The sequence below is a fragment of the Carettochelys insculpta genome, chromosome 2 (assembly GCF_033958435.1).
Source record: "Carettochelys insculpta isolate YL-2023 chromosome 2, ASM3395843v1, whole genome shotgun sequence".
NCBI classification, from domain to species: Eukaryota; Metazoa; Chordata; order Testudines; family Carettochelyidae; genus Carettochelys; species Carettochelys insculpta.
Genome location: NC_134138.1, coordinates 152,454,523 through 152,470,826, shown reverse-complemented (window position 1 = coordinate 152,470,826; position 16,304 = coordinate 152,454,523). Strand labels below are relative to the sequence as shown.

Genomic DNA, 16,304 nt, shown 5'->3' with positions numbered 1-16,304 from the left:
ATCAGATTTCATAGGAATGAGCACGAAGAGATGGCTCACTTGATGACCACTTATTCTGTTCATCCTCTCTGGTGCAACTGACATTGGCCACTGTTGGAAAACAGGGTACTCGGTTAGCTGGACCTTCAGATCTGACCCAGTATGGCTATTCTTTTGTTCTGATCCTTTTCTTTTTCATCAACATTTCTCAAAGTCTCAGTTAGTGTAAATAAAATATAGCTACACGACACTGAAATCAATAAAGATGTGCTGATTTGCACCAACTGAGGATCTGGCATTTAATCAATATCTATTATAAATCTATTTGGCTGTTTGGTTAAAGAAATCCTCTCTTTCTGGCAGCAAAACAACTTGGTCTGTTAAAACAGCTCAGAAATCACATTTCCATATGGTGCCATGCATATTAAAGCACTCCTGTTGGATGCTGGTACTGATTGAATGTCAAAGGGTCTTTTTGCAATGTAAATTACAGTTTTAATTACTAAGGGCAGTTACCATGAATTTATGTCTTCTATATCCTGGTTTCAAACATTTGCTGAAGTTTACAGAGAAAAAGTTGTTTTGTTAAGTTCACGTTGGTTGGCCTAACTTCTTTACCTGCAAAGAGCTGGGGAGCAAATGCTTTAAACTAGTTTATAATATTTACTACCGTGCAGTATGGTTTTGAAAGTGAACTAAATCATTTTCACTCCCCCGAATGATCTCTCCCAACTCTTACCTGGACAAGGCAAGATGTTGCATTCCTGGTACTCCAGAGATGGGCCCAAACATGGAAGACCCCCATACTTGGGCTCCGGATTGTTGCAGACACGCTTGCGGCTGCGGATACCTCTGCTGCAGTCTCGGCTGCACTGAGACCATGGCGTCCATGGTGACCAGGCTCCATTAATTGTATGAGCGGAGTACCGTCCGGAACGCAAAAAATCCCCTGACAGTCCTAAGAAAAAGAAGATTGAAAGCAGAACACGGGATTAGAGGCTGTCACCCTCCTAACAAACATTTTGTCTTCTGACTTAATCTCTCAATACACATTTTTAATCCTGATCTAGGTGATTTTTTTTTTAATTTGGCTATATGACACCATAATCCTATTTCACTATTTTAGCTGACAGAAATCCCATAAAACCTCCTATACTAACATAGTTTTGAACGCGATCCTTAGCTGCTGCGAATCTTAGTAGCAATACTGGAGTCAGTGGAGCTATGCCAGTTTACACTGGCTGAGGATCTGGCCCTTGGTGCCATCAGCTGCCATTAAATGACCCATTAATAATAACCTTGTTCAAACTACAGAGTCAAATAACAATATAATGAATTTCCAGGAAAAACTCATTTTGTCAGGAAAAAGCATTTTCCTCCATTTAAAAGTACACTTGTTGGAGACTTCTTCACTCAGCTGAGTGCCAAGGCACATGCAATCCTGGGAAGCAAACCGCTCTCACATACAATAGGAATAAAGACAAAAAAGCAGTCAAGTAGCACTTTAAAGACTCACAAAATAATTTATTAGGTGAGCTTTTGTGGGACAGACCCACTTCTTCAGACCATAGCCATACCAGAACAGACTCAATATTTAAGGCACAGAGAACCAAAAACAGTAATCAAGGTGGACAAATCAGAAAAATATCATCCAGGTGAGCAAATCAGAGAGCAGAGGGGTGGGGGGAGGAGAAAGGTCAAGAATTAGATTAAGCCAAGTTTGCAAACGAGTCCCTATAGTGACTCAGAAAATTCCCATCCTGGTTCAAACCATGTGTTAATGTGCCAAATTTGAATAAAAAAGAGAGCTCAGCTGCCTCCCTTTCAATAGTGGTGCAAAAATTTTTCTTCAGTAACATGCAAACCCTTAAGTCATTAACAGAATGGCCCACTCCAATAAAATGTTGACTAACCGATTTGTGGATCTTGAGTGTTTTTATGTCTGTTTTGTGCCCATTAACTCTTTGTCTAAGGGAGTTAGAAGTCTGTCCAATATACAAAGCATCTGGGCATTGTTGGCACATGGGGGCATATATGATGTCAGTTGAAGAACATGAGAATGTGCCCGTGATTCTGTGAATAACCTGCTTAGGTCCAGTGATGGTATTACCAGAAAAGATATGTGGACAAAGCTGGCAGCAGGCTGTGTTGCAAGGAAAGGTTCCAGGACTGGTATTCCTGGGGTACAGGAATTATATTTTTTGTTTTGATAGTATATAGACTAGCACGGCTCCCTCTCTGTTACAATACGAATAGTGTGCTTCTTGGTTAAATTAGCCAGATGCAAAATGAAAACATGTTTCAAATCATTTCTAAACTTTTTTCCCGATCTGCTCCGTTTTACAGTGAATTTGGTGCTGAGAAAAGGCACATGATTAAACATTGCTAGAGTACGAAGTCCATGATTTATTCACAGAAAAGGTACAGTGCACGCACCGGCTATGGAATCTTGTTATAAACAGCAACACTGCCAATATGCCTCAATCCCCAGCTGGCTGCACTACTTCTAAAGGTCATTCTCAATGTCATTTTAGGGGTAGACCTGGCCTGTGAAGGAACTCAGCACAGCACTTATCTTCAGATCCTATGAGCTAAGACTCACCAGGCTAAGGCTATACTATTGTTTCTATTTTGAGATACATTTGTATCCCAAAATAGAAATTGCATGTCCAAAGACTGTGCTCAAAATATCAGGGCTATTTCAAGTGTGTGTTTTGTTCCCAGCAACCCCCAGAATATGAGGGTTACAGGGAAGGTTGAAGTAAACACTTATTCTGAACTCTGGTGCAGTGTAGCCTGCACAGAGTTCAAAATTAGGTGCCTCAAATTAAGTTGGCAATTTGCGTTGTGCAAATTGAGTAACTTATTTCCAGCTTGGGCTACAGCATAGCCCCACTGTGTACATCTGCCATGTATGGTAGTGACAGCAGCCTCTGATCTACATTAGGGGAATTATTCTGAAGCTTCTCAACATTGTTAACATGACTCACCTGTGTAATACAGTTTGAACATCTCTAGTCTGGAACTCTTGGCATCTGACTGGTGCCGAATGAGAGAATTTGCTGGACAATGGTGGGTCGATATTGTCTATCAGCATTACCAACACTTCCACTACTTACTGGACTCTTAGAAGACATTTAGGGGTAAATTACAGCTAAATAAAAGTGCAGAACACTGAGAGCCAGGGCTGGTGGCTGTAAACAAACTTTATGGGACCACGGGAAACTTGGCTAAGCCTATGGTAAGTGGTCATCCAATTAACGAAGATCATGCTGGATTATGGATGTTGGCATGCCAGAGTGTGCTGTAGTAGAGAGCTTCGACTTGTATTAGCATCAGTGGGAGTGCTACTGTAGACAGATCCTCGGCTGATGCCAGCATTTTAAGCATCGGTTTGATTAAATCAGGCTAGATGACATGAAGCTACAACATAGCCCCAATATGGCTAACATAAGTGAAGCTGAAACTTGTCATTAAGACTGGAATTTTTAAAAATGTTCCTCAAGTAGAATGGGCTCTATGCTCACTCTTGAGCTGTAAAAACAAGAAGAAGTCCTGTGGTACCTTATAGACTAACAGATATTTTGGAGCATAAGCTTTCGTGGGCAAAGACCTGCTTCATCAGATGCATGAGTGGGAAAGTTCCAGAGGAGGGTATAAAGAGGGAGTCTCAGTCAAGAGGAGGGACAGAGTTGACAAGGTCTATTCAGTCATGGAGGATGTGGCCCATTGTCAGCAGTTAATATGAAATTGTGAACATCAAGAGAGAGGAAATCACATCATTTTAGTCAGGGAGTATGGCAATAGGCCACATCGTCTGTGACCGAATAGACCTTGTCAACTCTGGCCCTTCCCTTGACTAAGACTCCCTCTTTAAACCCTCCTCTGGAACCCCCCACTCATGCCAAAGCAGGTCTTTGCCCATTAAAGCTTATGCTCCAAAATATCTGTTAGTCTATAAGCTGCCACAGGACTTCTTGTTTTTCAAGATACAGACTAACTAGGCTAACCCTCTGATTCTTGAGCTAGGAGCTCATTGTCTTTGACAGAATTAGTGTTAAAGAAGTAACAGGTATGGTGAGTCAACTAATAAAATGTAAGAGTGAGAACTGACACTGAGGAGGTGGTGTCCTCTAGTGATCTTAAACAACTCAAACTGTATGAATACAAGTACCCCAGGCAAATGGAATGTAAGACAAACTACATTCACTGTGCCCAGCTGTCTTCGCTCCAGTCCAGGACACAAGCTCTTTGGCTGCAGCATGAAACCCTGTCTACAGTGAATTGTTTGTTAACTGAAACATTTGGTTTGTACTAATGGAAATACAAACAATTCAACACCTCCAGAGTGGCCATGCTGAATTATGTTAAAGATACCTGCCCTTTTGCTTTGTGTCTACCCAGACGGCTCTGCTATTCCCTATCAGCTGCATATCTGGACATAATTAGCTGCAATTACATTAAAAATATTCATGTCATGTCATGTCATGCCTGTGTATTTGGGAATTGTGCAACTACTGATGGAATACTGTGTCCAGTTCTGATGTCCACAAATCAAGAAGTGTATTAATGAATTGGAAAAGGTTCAGAAAAGAGCCATGGACATGATTAAAGGATTAGAAAACTTTCCATATAGTGAAGAACTCAATCTATTTACCTTAACAAAGAGGTTAAGACATTTATAACAGAACAGAAATATTTATTTAAACTTCTACCTTGTCCACATTATTATTGATAATTCTATCATTTCTGTCGAGTAATGGATCAATATTGCTGTTAGACATTCTTTGTGTTCTTAACATACTTTTAAAAACTTGTTATTGTACTTAACTCTGGTAACCGTACATTTCTTCTTGTATACCTTTGCTTCCCTTTTCAATTTTCTAAAATTCCTAAGGTATTGCAGGGCACTGGCAGAGCTGGGAACAGAAGAATTCCAGTCTTACTGCATAGATTACTTTAAAGATCTTTCCTCATACACAAGACACTTGCTGGCTTACTGAGGATGAAGGATGGACAATGGGCACCCAGCAATCTTAGCAGGAAAGGTCATGTTGGCTGACAAACTCCTAAAGATGAAACAGGACAGAATGTTTAACATAGCTCCTCTGAAATGAGAATTCTATGTAAAGAGGAACATGTTATTTTGAGGCAATGGTGATTGCTTTTCACTTTTGGGAAATACTACCTTTTAATGCATCCTCTGGTACTACACAAAAATGTAAATCACTGCCTTCTGGGCATTACACGAAATGTAATGTAGAATAAATGTTTGAATGAGAAATGTAACTCCTAGGAGCTCACATATAATACTAATGTGCACTTGTACAGTATCTTCCATTTAAAGATCGGATGGTGCGGTGCAAACATTGATTTAGCTTTACAACAACTCTGTGAAATGGGCAAGTATCTCCATTTCATTATTAGACAAATGGAGGCGCAGAGAAATAGTGTGACTCAGTCAGGTCATCCAAGATGTCTACAACAAAATTAGCAACAGAATCCAAGACCTCTGTCACTCCATCCTGTACCAATCAAAGTGCAAGAGCATACGTTTCTTTTCTCTGTTTAATGTCTATTTGGATCCAAATCATTAGAATTTATTAGGAACATCATCAGACTCATTCTTTCCCATATTTATTCACCTTGGCAAGATGAAAATGCCATTTCCAAGAACCCTGTTAATTAGTTCGGTGTGAAATTCACATCCTGGCTTGGCTCATTTAAACAATAATATTCAAGTCATATATTAAAGCAATTTTAAGTTTACATGTTTAATGGCAAATCAGGCAATGTGCAATGAAAAAAGTTATGAAAACCTCATTTTTTTGATTTCTCCATCTTTTCTGTTTAAAAATATAACCATGCATTTCCACTAATATTTTGGGGGTCATCTTTATTATATTAGAGTCAAACAATCACAGCTTTAAAAAGTCATTTTCTTTTTATCATGATGCAAGACAGCTTAGCCTTGATGAGACAGCCAAAGTGATAACATTTCATCTTGTTTTTCTCCTGGCAGTAGGACATTCTCTCATGGGCTACGTCTACACGTGCAGCCAACATCGAAATAGGCTATTTCGATGAATAACGTCTACACGTCCTCCAGGGCCGGCAACGTCGATGTTCAACTTCGACGTTGCTCAGCCCAACATCGAAATAGGAGCAGCGAGGGAACGTCTACACGTCAAAGTAGCACACATCGAAATAGGGATGCCAGGCACAGCTGCAGACAGGGTCACAGGGCGGACTCAACAGCAAGCCGCTCCCTTAAAGGGCCCCTCCCAGACACAGTTGCACTAAACAACACAAGATACACAGAGCTGACAACTGGTTGCAGACCCTGTGCCTGCAGCATAGATCCCCAGCTGCCGCAGAAGCAGCCAGAAGCCCTGGGCTAAGGGCTGCTGCCCACGGTGACCATAGAGCCCCGCAGGGGCTGGAGAGAGAGCATCTCTCAACCTCCCAGCTGATGGCCACCATGGAGGACCCAGCAATTTCGACGTTGCGGGACGCGGATCGTCTACACGGTCCTTACTTCGACGTTGAATGTCGAAGTAGGGCGCTATTCCTATCTCCTCATGAGGTTAGCGACTTCGACGTCTCGCCGCCTAACGTTGACGTTGGTGCCGCTACTTCGAAGTAGCGTTCACGTGTAGACGCAGCCATGCAGACTTTAGTTAAAAATTAAAAAAAAAAAAGGTGTTGATATATCCTCTGGCACTCTTCCATGGCAAATAATGTTATTTAATCAGTTTCTCTCATAACAGACAAGTTCTGAATTACTATTAGAGCTAAATTACATCTTGCTTCAGAAAGAATGCTTTTTGAGGTTAGGGTTAAAGCAAGCAGTAGCAGATTTCCGGGGATGTTTGTTAGTGTATCTTTAGAAATATTAACAGATTTGGGGGATTTATAATAAAAATTAAATGTTTCTCAGTGACTTTTTGTTTCTGATAATTCCCTGCCCCCAATCTTATGCAAGGATTAGAATTAATAAGCAAGCTTCCACATAACTGGTGCAGCTAAGAAGGATAAGCAGACAATCACAAATAGAGCTATTAACAATTCTCCTTTCATTAGTACACACAAATTAAAAGAACAGACAATGATTATGCAGTTTCCAGGTACTGATACAGTCACTGACTCTACTGCCAGAAGTTGTATGAAATAACTGTACATCTATCTACTGATCTTTGTTCCCTTACAGTGCATATCAAGAAAATTGAAAAGCCCAAAGGTGGGAAATAAAGAACTGTTTTTGTTTCAGACCCACCAGTACAGAGAAGCCTGTAGGATGTATGTGGGATTACTTTTCTTGCATGGTTAACAAGACTGACACTGTTTCATGGAAAAGATGCATCTTACCCTTGTTTTCTGACTATTAAGACTGAACTCAGACTGGTCTCTTTTGGCAAGATGTTTCTTGGCTGGGGTCATGCTACCAGAAATATTCTACTCCTCCTATCTGATAGTCATAATATGGTGCTACTCAGCCAAAACATCCCTGCAAGGCTTTGGAGATTACAGGGAATGACGGTTGGAAGAAAGTCTCCGAGGTAACTTTGTTTTGATCCATTAGCTGCCTTTTGAGTTATGGCCAAGACATTGAACTCTTCTCTAAAGTGAATGGAGAACTAGACAAGGTAATAAAAGCAGGTGAAATGTATCTGTAGCAGACATTGCTGCTAATACGGAGGCACAGGTTGCACCTCCCTTGTCTGGTGCCCTTGGGACCTCAGTGGTCCTGGATGAGTGATTTTGCTGGACAAGGGGAGGTGAATGTCCCCTGGTCCCTGGCCACCCCCCACTGGCTTGCCACAGCAGGCTTACTGGGCCCAGCTCCATGTCAGGTTGCTGGGGGCACTGATGCCCCAATCCTGCTGGGCTGCTGGGACCTGCTAGTTCCCTGACCACAGCTCTATACTGGGCTGCTGTGGGCTGCCGGCTCCCCAGTCCTGGCTCCGTCCAGGGATTCCAGCTCCCCGACCACGGCTTTGAGTGGGGCTGCCGGACGGTGCTGGCCCCCCAAGGGACTGCCAGGGGACACCGCCTCCGGACCTGCTGCCCCTTGCAGGGCGGCCAGGAGGCCAGCTTGTGTGCCCTCCTGCCCTGACCCTCTGGTCCAGGAGCAGCCCTCATCCTGCAAGGGATGTTGCCAGACAAGAGAGTGCCAGTTTTTGGAGGTGCAACCTGTATAAAGAGTTGCCATGGTTCAATCTGGAAGCAATCAAAACCATGGATCACAGTGGCGAGGTCCACATCAACAGCTCCTGGTTAGGTGAAGGTGCAATATGGTAATTCTTGCCATCAGTTTAGACAGATGTATGGAGAGAAGTGAAACAGCAAATCCCCTCACCACCCTGACTGAAGTTTGATGTCCTTCATACGTCCCAGAACATAATCAAATTCCTCAGAGTGTTCCTCTCCTTCTGATCTACCATTTCCATCTTCTCTGAAAACCAATGTTTAGAACAAATGCTTTTCATTTATCCAAGGATTTCTTCCAAGTATTGGGAATTTCTGGGAATGGCTTGAGGCCTTATTAATTTAAAAGGAATTGTACGAGTGAGTGTCTTCCTCTTATCAGCGTCACTTGAGTCTGTGGGGTATCACAGTCAGTCAGGATAGTCTTATGCAGATGATGAAGAAAGGACAGAGTACTGGGCTTAGTAGAACAATGCGGGCTAGGACTTGGGTAACAAGGACCAAGTTATGCTCTCTGTGTTATGTCTGGTATAAATAAGCAGACCCAACATCTTGTGAGATCTCACATGTGGTATCAACAATAAACAATCAACAGTATTGAAGGCTGCAGAGTTATCTAGTAGTTTCAGCACAAATACCTGTATATTTGTGCATGACCCAGAAAAGGTAATAGCTCTGTCAGCACCAGCAGAGCCATTTCTCTGTTATATGCTGGTCTGAAACTTGAGATGTCAACTGCAGGTTGACCGAGGACAGATGCTGAGACAACTTGGATGCCAGGACCTGTATGATAACTCTATCAAGAAGGGAGAGGCTGGAAATCAGGTGGTAACTGGTGGTGGCACAAGGGCATTATTCAGGGTCAGCTGAACTTCTGTAGTGTCTAGTTTCCTCTTACGTAATCAGACACCTTGCCTTCTTTCAATTTCAACTTCTTTCAGTTTCTGGCCAATAGGAGCTTCCTGTTTGTAGGAAGGCAACGTGGTAAGTACTCCTCCCCTGGCTCCCAGCATTCAGTTCAGAGCAGCCTACACGGCCTCAGGAACTGCTCTGAGAATGTGCAGGAGCATGGAAGGCAGGGACCCTGTCTAAAATACCTGCCGGGGTGCAGGCCAGGAGCCTCCCAGGAAAGTGCCTCCCACCCAGAGCCTCTGCACCACCCTCCTGTACCCATACCCCATGTAATCCAACCCCCTGCACTCCCCCACCACACCTCTCCTACAATTTACAACTCCCTTCCAGACCTTGCACTCCAATTGCCTATCCCTGGTCACAAGCTCCTCCCAGACCCTGTATCCCCTCCAACAGCTTCCTCCAGGTCAGAATCCTCTCATGCACCCATACCACCTACCAGACTCTACACCCTCTTCTTCATCCAAACTCTCTCCTACATCCCATGCCCCCTCTTGCATTCCAGTCCCTTACCTCAAGCTCTCTTCTGCATCCAACCTCCATCCCCAGCCCCACACCTCCTCTATTAATATAATGAAAGAGTGTGGCCCTTGACCACTTACCAAATTCTTGTATGGCCCTCCCCCATCAAAAATTATTTCCCACCACTGCTGTAGAAGATAATTTAAAATGAAGTGGGCAGGTAAGGGTTAGCAGGCAGTATGTTTTACAAACTCTTGCACTGAGCTCTGAGAGCCTCAAAAGTTTATCCCTTCCACCAACAAAAAATGACCCAATAAATGATTTATTTAATCTACTTTGCCTACTTCATCTACTTTTTCGTCTACGTATAAGAGCACAACAAACTACTGAATGCAGATTACATGTGTTTTTTTTTACAGGCTGTTGTTATTTATGCTTATTTATCTTACCAGGGTGTTGTGATAAAACACTTTGAAAATTTAAAAGGGTACATAAGTGGAAAGTATACTTTAAACTACTAATTAATAATGAAATTAAATATCTAATAATTTAAAATTTGGGTGGATTTCACCTGAACATTGGAGAACAATAAATATATTTTGGTATTTTGTTTATGTATAACAAAGTGGCCCCTAGCAAGCAGAAAATAATTTAACCCAAACCAATTCTATAGCTAAAAATAACATTGGAGGAGATCATTTTCCTTTTGTATGAAGACACAGAACTTTAAATTCTGATGATAGCTCAATACTATAAAACATTAATAATATAAGTTATCCACTTCATAAATTATCCATTTAGATAATTGTCATAAGCATGCAGTCAGCTATTGTTCTTCAATTATTCAGAAAAAATCCCTACCCTTGGTCACAACTTCTTCATCTGTGTTATAGTCTAGCCTGATTGTCAAGGTTGTAGTCTAGCCAAATATTTATAAAATAAAGCAGAATTTGTCAGACCCTCTCCCAAAACAGGGGCACCAGAAGGAAAGGGAGGACAGAGCAATCTGAAAAATGATTCTACAATTTCATGGCTATCACTCTGATGAGTTAATTAACAGAAAGACTGTTTGACACATGCCAACAAGTCCTGCAGCCAGAGGAAAAAATTGTGGGCTATCCTGAGATATTAAGTCCAGTCCTGAAGAAACAGAAGCTAATTTACCCATTGTGATCTATTGTCTTATTTTCAATAACATTTCTGAAATAATCTCAGTAAATTTCTGAGTGAAATTGTATGACACGTTGCTTGTAATGGTAAGAGGAAGGGCTCAACAGCCTAAGGGCTCCCTTCTGTATTATGGTCAGTCTTACTAAAATCTCATGCTTTAGGGCTTCAGCTGACTACCTGTAGGAATCAGGAAGAGAGCTCCCACAGAATGAATTCTGCTTCTTTTTTTTTTTAATCTCCTTCCTCTGTAGCATCAGTATGGCCACAGCTGGAGATGAGACATTGGACAGGGTGGACCAAGGGTCTAATATGGAACTGACCATTATTTTTCTTGGATGCTTAGCTGGCTGGTTCTTGCTCACATGTTCAAGATCTGTGTTTTCATCTTATGCAGGAATTTTCCCCCAGGTATGACTGGCATGACTTGGAGGGGAGAGGGTGGTTTTAACTTCTTCTGCAGCATGTCATTGCAGGCCACTTACCATGGATATCTTAGTGTATCTCACTTAGTTGTATCCCTGCCTTTCTAAGGCCTCAGGCAATCTTGCACTTCAGTCTCCTTTATGGCATGTAACAGTCTAATATCCTACGGGCTGTGATACTTTGGTTTAATTTCAGTTGCTGGGTTTAGTACGTGTATACGGGGTGATATTGTTGGCATCTGAGGTCAGACTAGATGACCAGTCATCTGTTCTGGCCTTAAACTCTGTGACACTAAGGCTACGTCTACATGTGCACCCAACTTCGAAATAGCTTATTTCGATGTTGCGACATCGAAATAGGCTATTTCGATGAATAACGTCTACACGTCCTCCAGGGCTGGCAACGTCGATGTTCAACTTCGACGTTGCTCAGCCCAACATCGAAATAGGCACAGCGAGGGAATGTCTACACGCCAAAGTAGCACACATCGAAATAAGGGAGCCAGGCACAGCTGCAGACAGGGTCACGGGGCGGACTCAACAGCAAGTCGCTCCCTTAAAGGGCCCCTCCCAGACACACTTTCATTAAACAGTGCAAGATACACAGAGCCAACAACTAGTTGCAGACCCTGTATATGCAGCACGGACCCCCAGCTGCAGCAGCAGCAGCCAGAAGCCCTGGGCTAAGGGCTGCTGCCCACGGTGACCACAGAGCCCCGCAAGGGCTGGAGAGAGAGTATCTCTCAACCCCCCAGCTGATGGCCGCCATGGAGGACCCCGCTATTTCGATGTTGCGGGACGCGGATCGTCTACACGTCCCTACTTCGATGTTGAACGTCGAAGTAGGGCGCTATTCCCATCCGCTCATGGGGTTAGCGACTTCGACGTCTCGCCGCCTAACGTCGATTTCAACTTCGAAATAGCGCCCAACACGTGTAGACGTGACGGGCGCTATTTCGAAGTTACTGCCGCTACTTCGAAGTAGCGTGCACGTGTAGACGCAGCCCACGAAAAACACCAGATAAAAAGCTTCACTCTGTCATGAAATTGGAACTACAGCCATCTGTCTAGAGGTTCATAGATTCCAAGACCAGAATGATCATTTTGTCTGATCTCCTACAAACCAAAGCCATTGGATGACCCTGAATTAATCCCCATTTGAACTAAAGCATACATATAAAAATCCTATACAATCTTGATTGAAAAGTTCACCACAACACTTGGATAACTTTTCCAATTCCTAATTAATTTCACTGTTAAAACATACACCTGAATTCCACTCTGAGTTTTTCTAGCTTCAACTTCCAGCCACTTGATTATATTATGCCCTTGTCTGCTAATTTGTCTGCTAGGTGCTATTATTCACTTGTGATGTCTTTGCTTACCATCTGTTGAGCATCCACTGGTACCATCACTGGAACAATAACGCATTTCAATCCTTTGTCTTCCAACCTCTAGCAAATTTGGGTCAGGCAAGCGTGCCTTGCAAGTGTATCGGAATCGTTGTTCATAGTGGCCACCATTGTCTGAGATATTGACTGGAGTCCAAGGGGTCCAGGGGGTAGTCTTCTTCAGCTCTGGACAGGGATTGGTGTTACAAGGTTGATACTCCTAGAAGAAAATGGTCAATTGTTTATATTTACAATATAGCATGGAGTAAGCAACATGAGAAGAGAATTTTGATCCCATCTTCTCTTTCAATCTTCCTTGCAGCTAGTGGAATATGAACTCTAGTACCATAAAGGCTTTCTTCTACTTGGAGGAATATATATACAATGGGCAAGATTCACAAAAGAGTTTAGCAGTGGTGATCCTGGTGTTGCCATGCCAACTTTTAGATGCCCAGAAAAATCACTGGGATTCACAAAGCCCAAGTTCAGCACGTAGACTCTGTGTACAATGAGTGGGGAGAGATAGGGATAGGCGCCTTACAGTGCAACTTACAAAAGCCAGCACAATAGGCAGCTCCTCAACTCAGCTAGCCAATGGGAGGAGGTAAACCCAGGGGTTTATCTTGAACCCTTTCTCTCTCTTGGGCTACGTCTACACGTGAAGCCAACATCGAAATAGGCTATTTCGATGAATAACGTCTACACGTCCTCCAGGGCTGGCAACGTCGATGTTCAACTTCGACGTTGCGCAGCACCACATCGAAATAGGCGCTGCGAGGGAACGTCTACACGCCAAAGTAGCACACATCGAAATAAGGGTGCCAGGCACAGCTGCAGACAGGGTCACAGGGTGGACTCAACAGCAAGCCGCTCCCTTAAAGGGCCCCTCCCAGACACAGTTGCACTAAACAACACAAGATACACAGAGCCTACAACTGGTTGCAGACCCTGTGCCTGCAGCATGGATCCCCAGCTGCCGCAGCAGCAGCCAGAAGCCCTGGGCTAAGGGCTGCTGCCCACGGTGACCATAGAGCCCTGCAGGGGCTGGAGAGAGAGCATCTCTCAACCCCTCAGCTGATGGCCGCCATGGAGGACCCCGCTATTTCGAAGTTGCGGGACGCGCAACGACTACACGGTCCCTACTTCGACGTTGAACGTCGAAGTAGGGCGCTATTCCTATCCCCTCATGGGGTTAGCGACTTCGACGTCTCGCCGCCTAACGTCGAAGTTAACTTCGAAATAGCGCCCGGCGCGTGTAACCGTGACGGGCGCTATTTCGAAGTTAGTGCCGCTACTTCGAAGTAGCGTGCACGTGTAGACACGGCTTTGGAGACCAGTGGTGAAGTCTGAGCTTCAGGAAGACATCTCCCTCTGCTTGGAAATTTCTCTCCATGTTTGGCACATATGCCATTTTAGCAAAATGCTGTAGGGGAGGCGTGGAGAGGGAGAAGAGGAGCTCCAGAGTAACTTTCAGCCCAGACCTATCATCTTTCAGGTGAGAGCCCAGCCACTTGGTTTTGGGATATTTTACCATGGGGCTCCATCTGGCCTGGCCAACATATAAAACTTGATTGTGCACTTCAGGTTAGTTGGTGGAAGAAAGTCTGTCTTGCCCCAGTTTGTACATTCACTGGAGCACGTTTTCTGGAGCTTAGGCATCCAGAAGCTTGATATGGGATGAGAGTACTCGCATGATGAGACACAAACAGAGGCACCTATGGAATGTCAGAAAAATCTAGGTACTGGCACGTTTAGGCCCCTTTCTGGTTAACTGGGCAGGGGCTGTGTGAATACCTATGGGGCCTGATTCTGCACGCTAGTACCTAACGTGGCATTCGGATGCCTAAGTCTTTTTTTTGCGAATCTAGTCGTATGTTACTATCTGCACTAACAACAATTAAACTAACTAAGATAAAATTACATCTACGGTGTCAGTAAACAATAAGTGCATTAGATAGGCATTAGCTTAGTCTATAAGCAGCAGCTAAGACAAGTCCCTTATTTACACTGCAAATGGGACAAAGTACTCATTTTCCAATCAATTACACAATACAACCCTAAACACTTCAGTGGTATTACGTTTGCATTAACTGAGAGCGCACTTTATCTCAGAAGCATAGCCATAACTGGCTTTTTTCAAATATCACCGTTTCATGACATTCTCTCAGCTATGAGATACGGTGGCGTCCGTCCGTCCATCCGCCTTTGCTGTCTCCCAGCCCTGGGGCTAGAGCTGCCAGTGGAGCTCTGCACCCTGACAGCTCTCAGCAGCCCTGAGGCTGCTGGGGATCCCTCAGCCCTGCTTGGATCCCCAAGGCGGGCGCTGCTGGGCTGGGTTACTGGTCTGCAGCTGCTGGCAGAGCTGAGTGCCCCAGCTGGCCCCGGGGCTCCTGAGATTTCCCTGGCTCCAGCTGGATCCCTGGGGCTGAAGCTGCCAGTGCAGCTCTGCACCCCGACTGGCTCCTGGGGGCTGGAGCTGCTAGCTGGGGTCCATGTCCACTGGCTCCCAGGCCTGGGGCTGCTGAGCTTCCCCTAGCCCCATCTGTATCCTCAGGCCTGCAGCTGACAGCAAGCTCCCGGCTTGGTAACTGCCACAAAGGGGCATGCCCTGCTAACTGATTGTTTATGTTGAGCGAGTGTAAATATCACGTATTAGAATGTCACAGGGGGAAGTACTAAGCACTGACATGTCCATGATGCCTAATTACAATTTCCTTTCAGTCATCACCTTTAATTTTCTTTCCTTCAAAAATACATTGTCGCTCATGTTTAGTAACCAGAGCCGATGGTGCTGTACTAGAGTCATTCTACCTCCTAGTCTGAGTACCACCGAAATAGGGAGAGAACTTAAATATGATGGGTTGAACTCTCTCTGTTACGCATATCCAATCCCACTGAAGCAAAAGCCTGTGAGTTTCCTGAAAGGCTGTATGGGCAAACTGTGCAGTCATTACACCAGTGCTAAATCAGACTGGTAGGCAGCATTTCATACCCAGTTTGCACAGCTTTTCAATGACTACACATGGGCCCCAGTGCTAAGACCCACTAAGGGCAGGGGGCTAAGTGGGCAACTGGCCTGGGACCTGACAATTCAAAGGGGCTATGGCAGCAGTAGTGGCCAGTGCTCCAGGACATTTAAATGGCCACTGGGTCGCTGCATGGCACAGTGGAGTGCCCTAGGCAGTGCAGTCAGGACTGTACCAATGGGGTGGGGAGGGGTGGCACAATATGGGTGGTGCTCAGGGCCGGCTGCCCCAGCTCCACCCCTTCTTCCTGAGTCCCTGTCCCTTCTGGGAGTGCAGAGCCATCTTCCCCCTCCACACTCCAAAACACACACATTTTGTCCAGGAGATGGGTGAGGCTGTTGGCTTGCCTGCCATTGCTCTATGGCAAGGGCTTCAATTTAGTAGCAAGGTCTCTAGGTGCTGTGGCACTGTCCAATAAACTAAAAAATAGAAGATTTTTTTCTTGAATTAAATACAAAAATAAGTATCACACACAGGATAGTGGCCTCGTCATTACTTCTTTGGTAACAAAAATATATTTTACAATGTCTTCACACTTTCAGTCTTCAATAGACTGTAGAGTTTTGCATGGTATCATAGAAGATGTCAGGGTGAAATGACAGGTTTTGGCAGCCAGATACGGGACAGTTATGGAATGAGGTAATACTGTAAATGTCAGTGTTATTACAATCTAATGAGATGAGTGTGCAGCTCATAACTTTTAGAGCTATATGTTCAGGCTGTCTGCAGATTCA

The 16,304-nt window shown here is 44.2% G+C and overlaps 1 protein-coding gene across 6 annotated transcripts in view; it reads right to left on the bottom strand.

Moving 5' to 3' along the window:
* SEMA5A (semaphorin 5A) overlaps positions 1 to 16,304 on the bottom strand; it is a 596,575-nt gene that overhangs the window by 54,047 nt on the left and 526,224 nt on the right. For all 6 annotated transcript variants that reach the window (XM_074987855.1, XM_074987853.1, XM_074987858.1 and 3 more), the window contains 2 exons: positions 12,539 to 12,764; positions 719 to 937 (listed from right to left, as the gene is read on the bottom strand). In XM_074987855.1, coding sequence (XP_074843956.1) covers positions 719 to 937; positions 12,539 to 12,764 — 445 coding nt within the window. The remainder of the gene's footprint in view (positions 1 to 718; positions 938 to 12,538; positions 12,765 to 16,304) is intronic.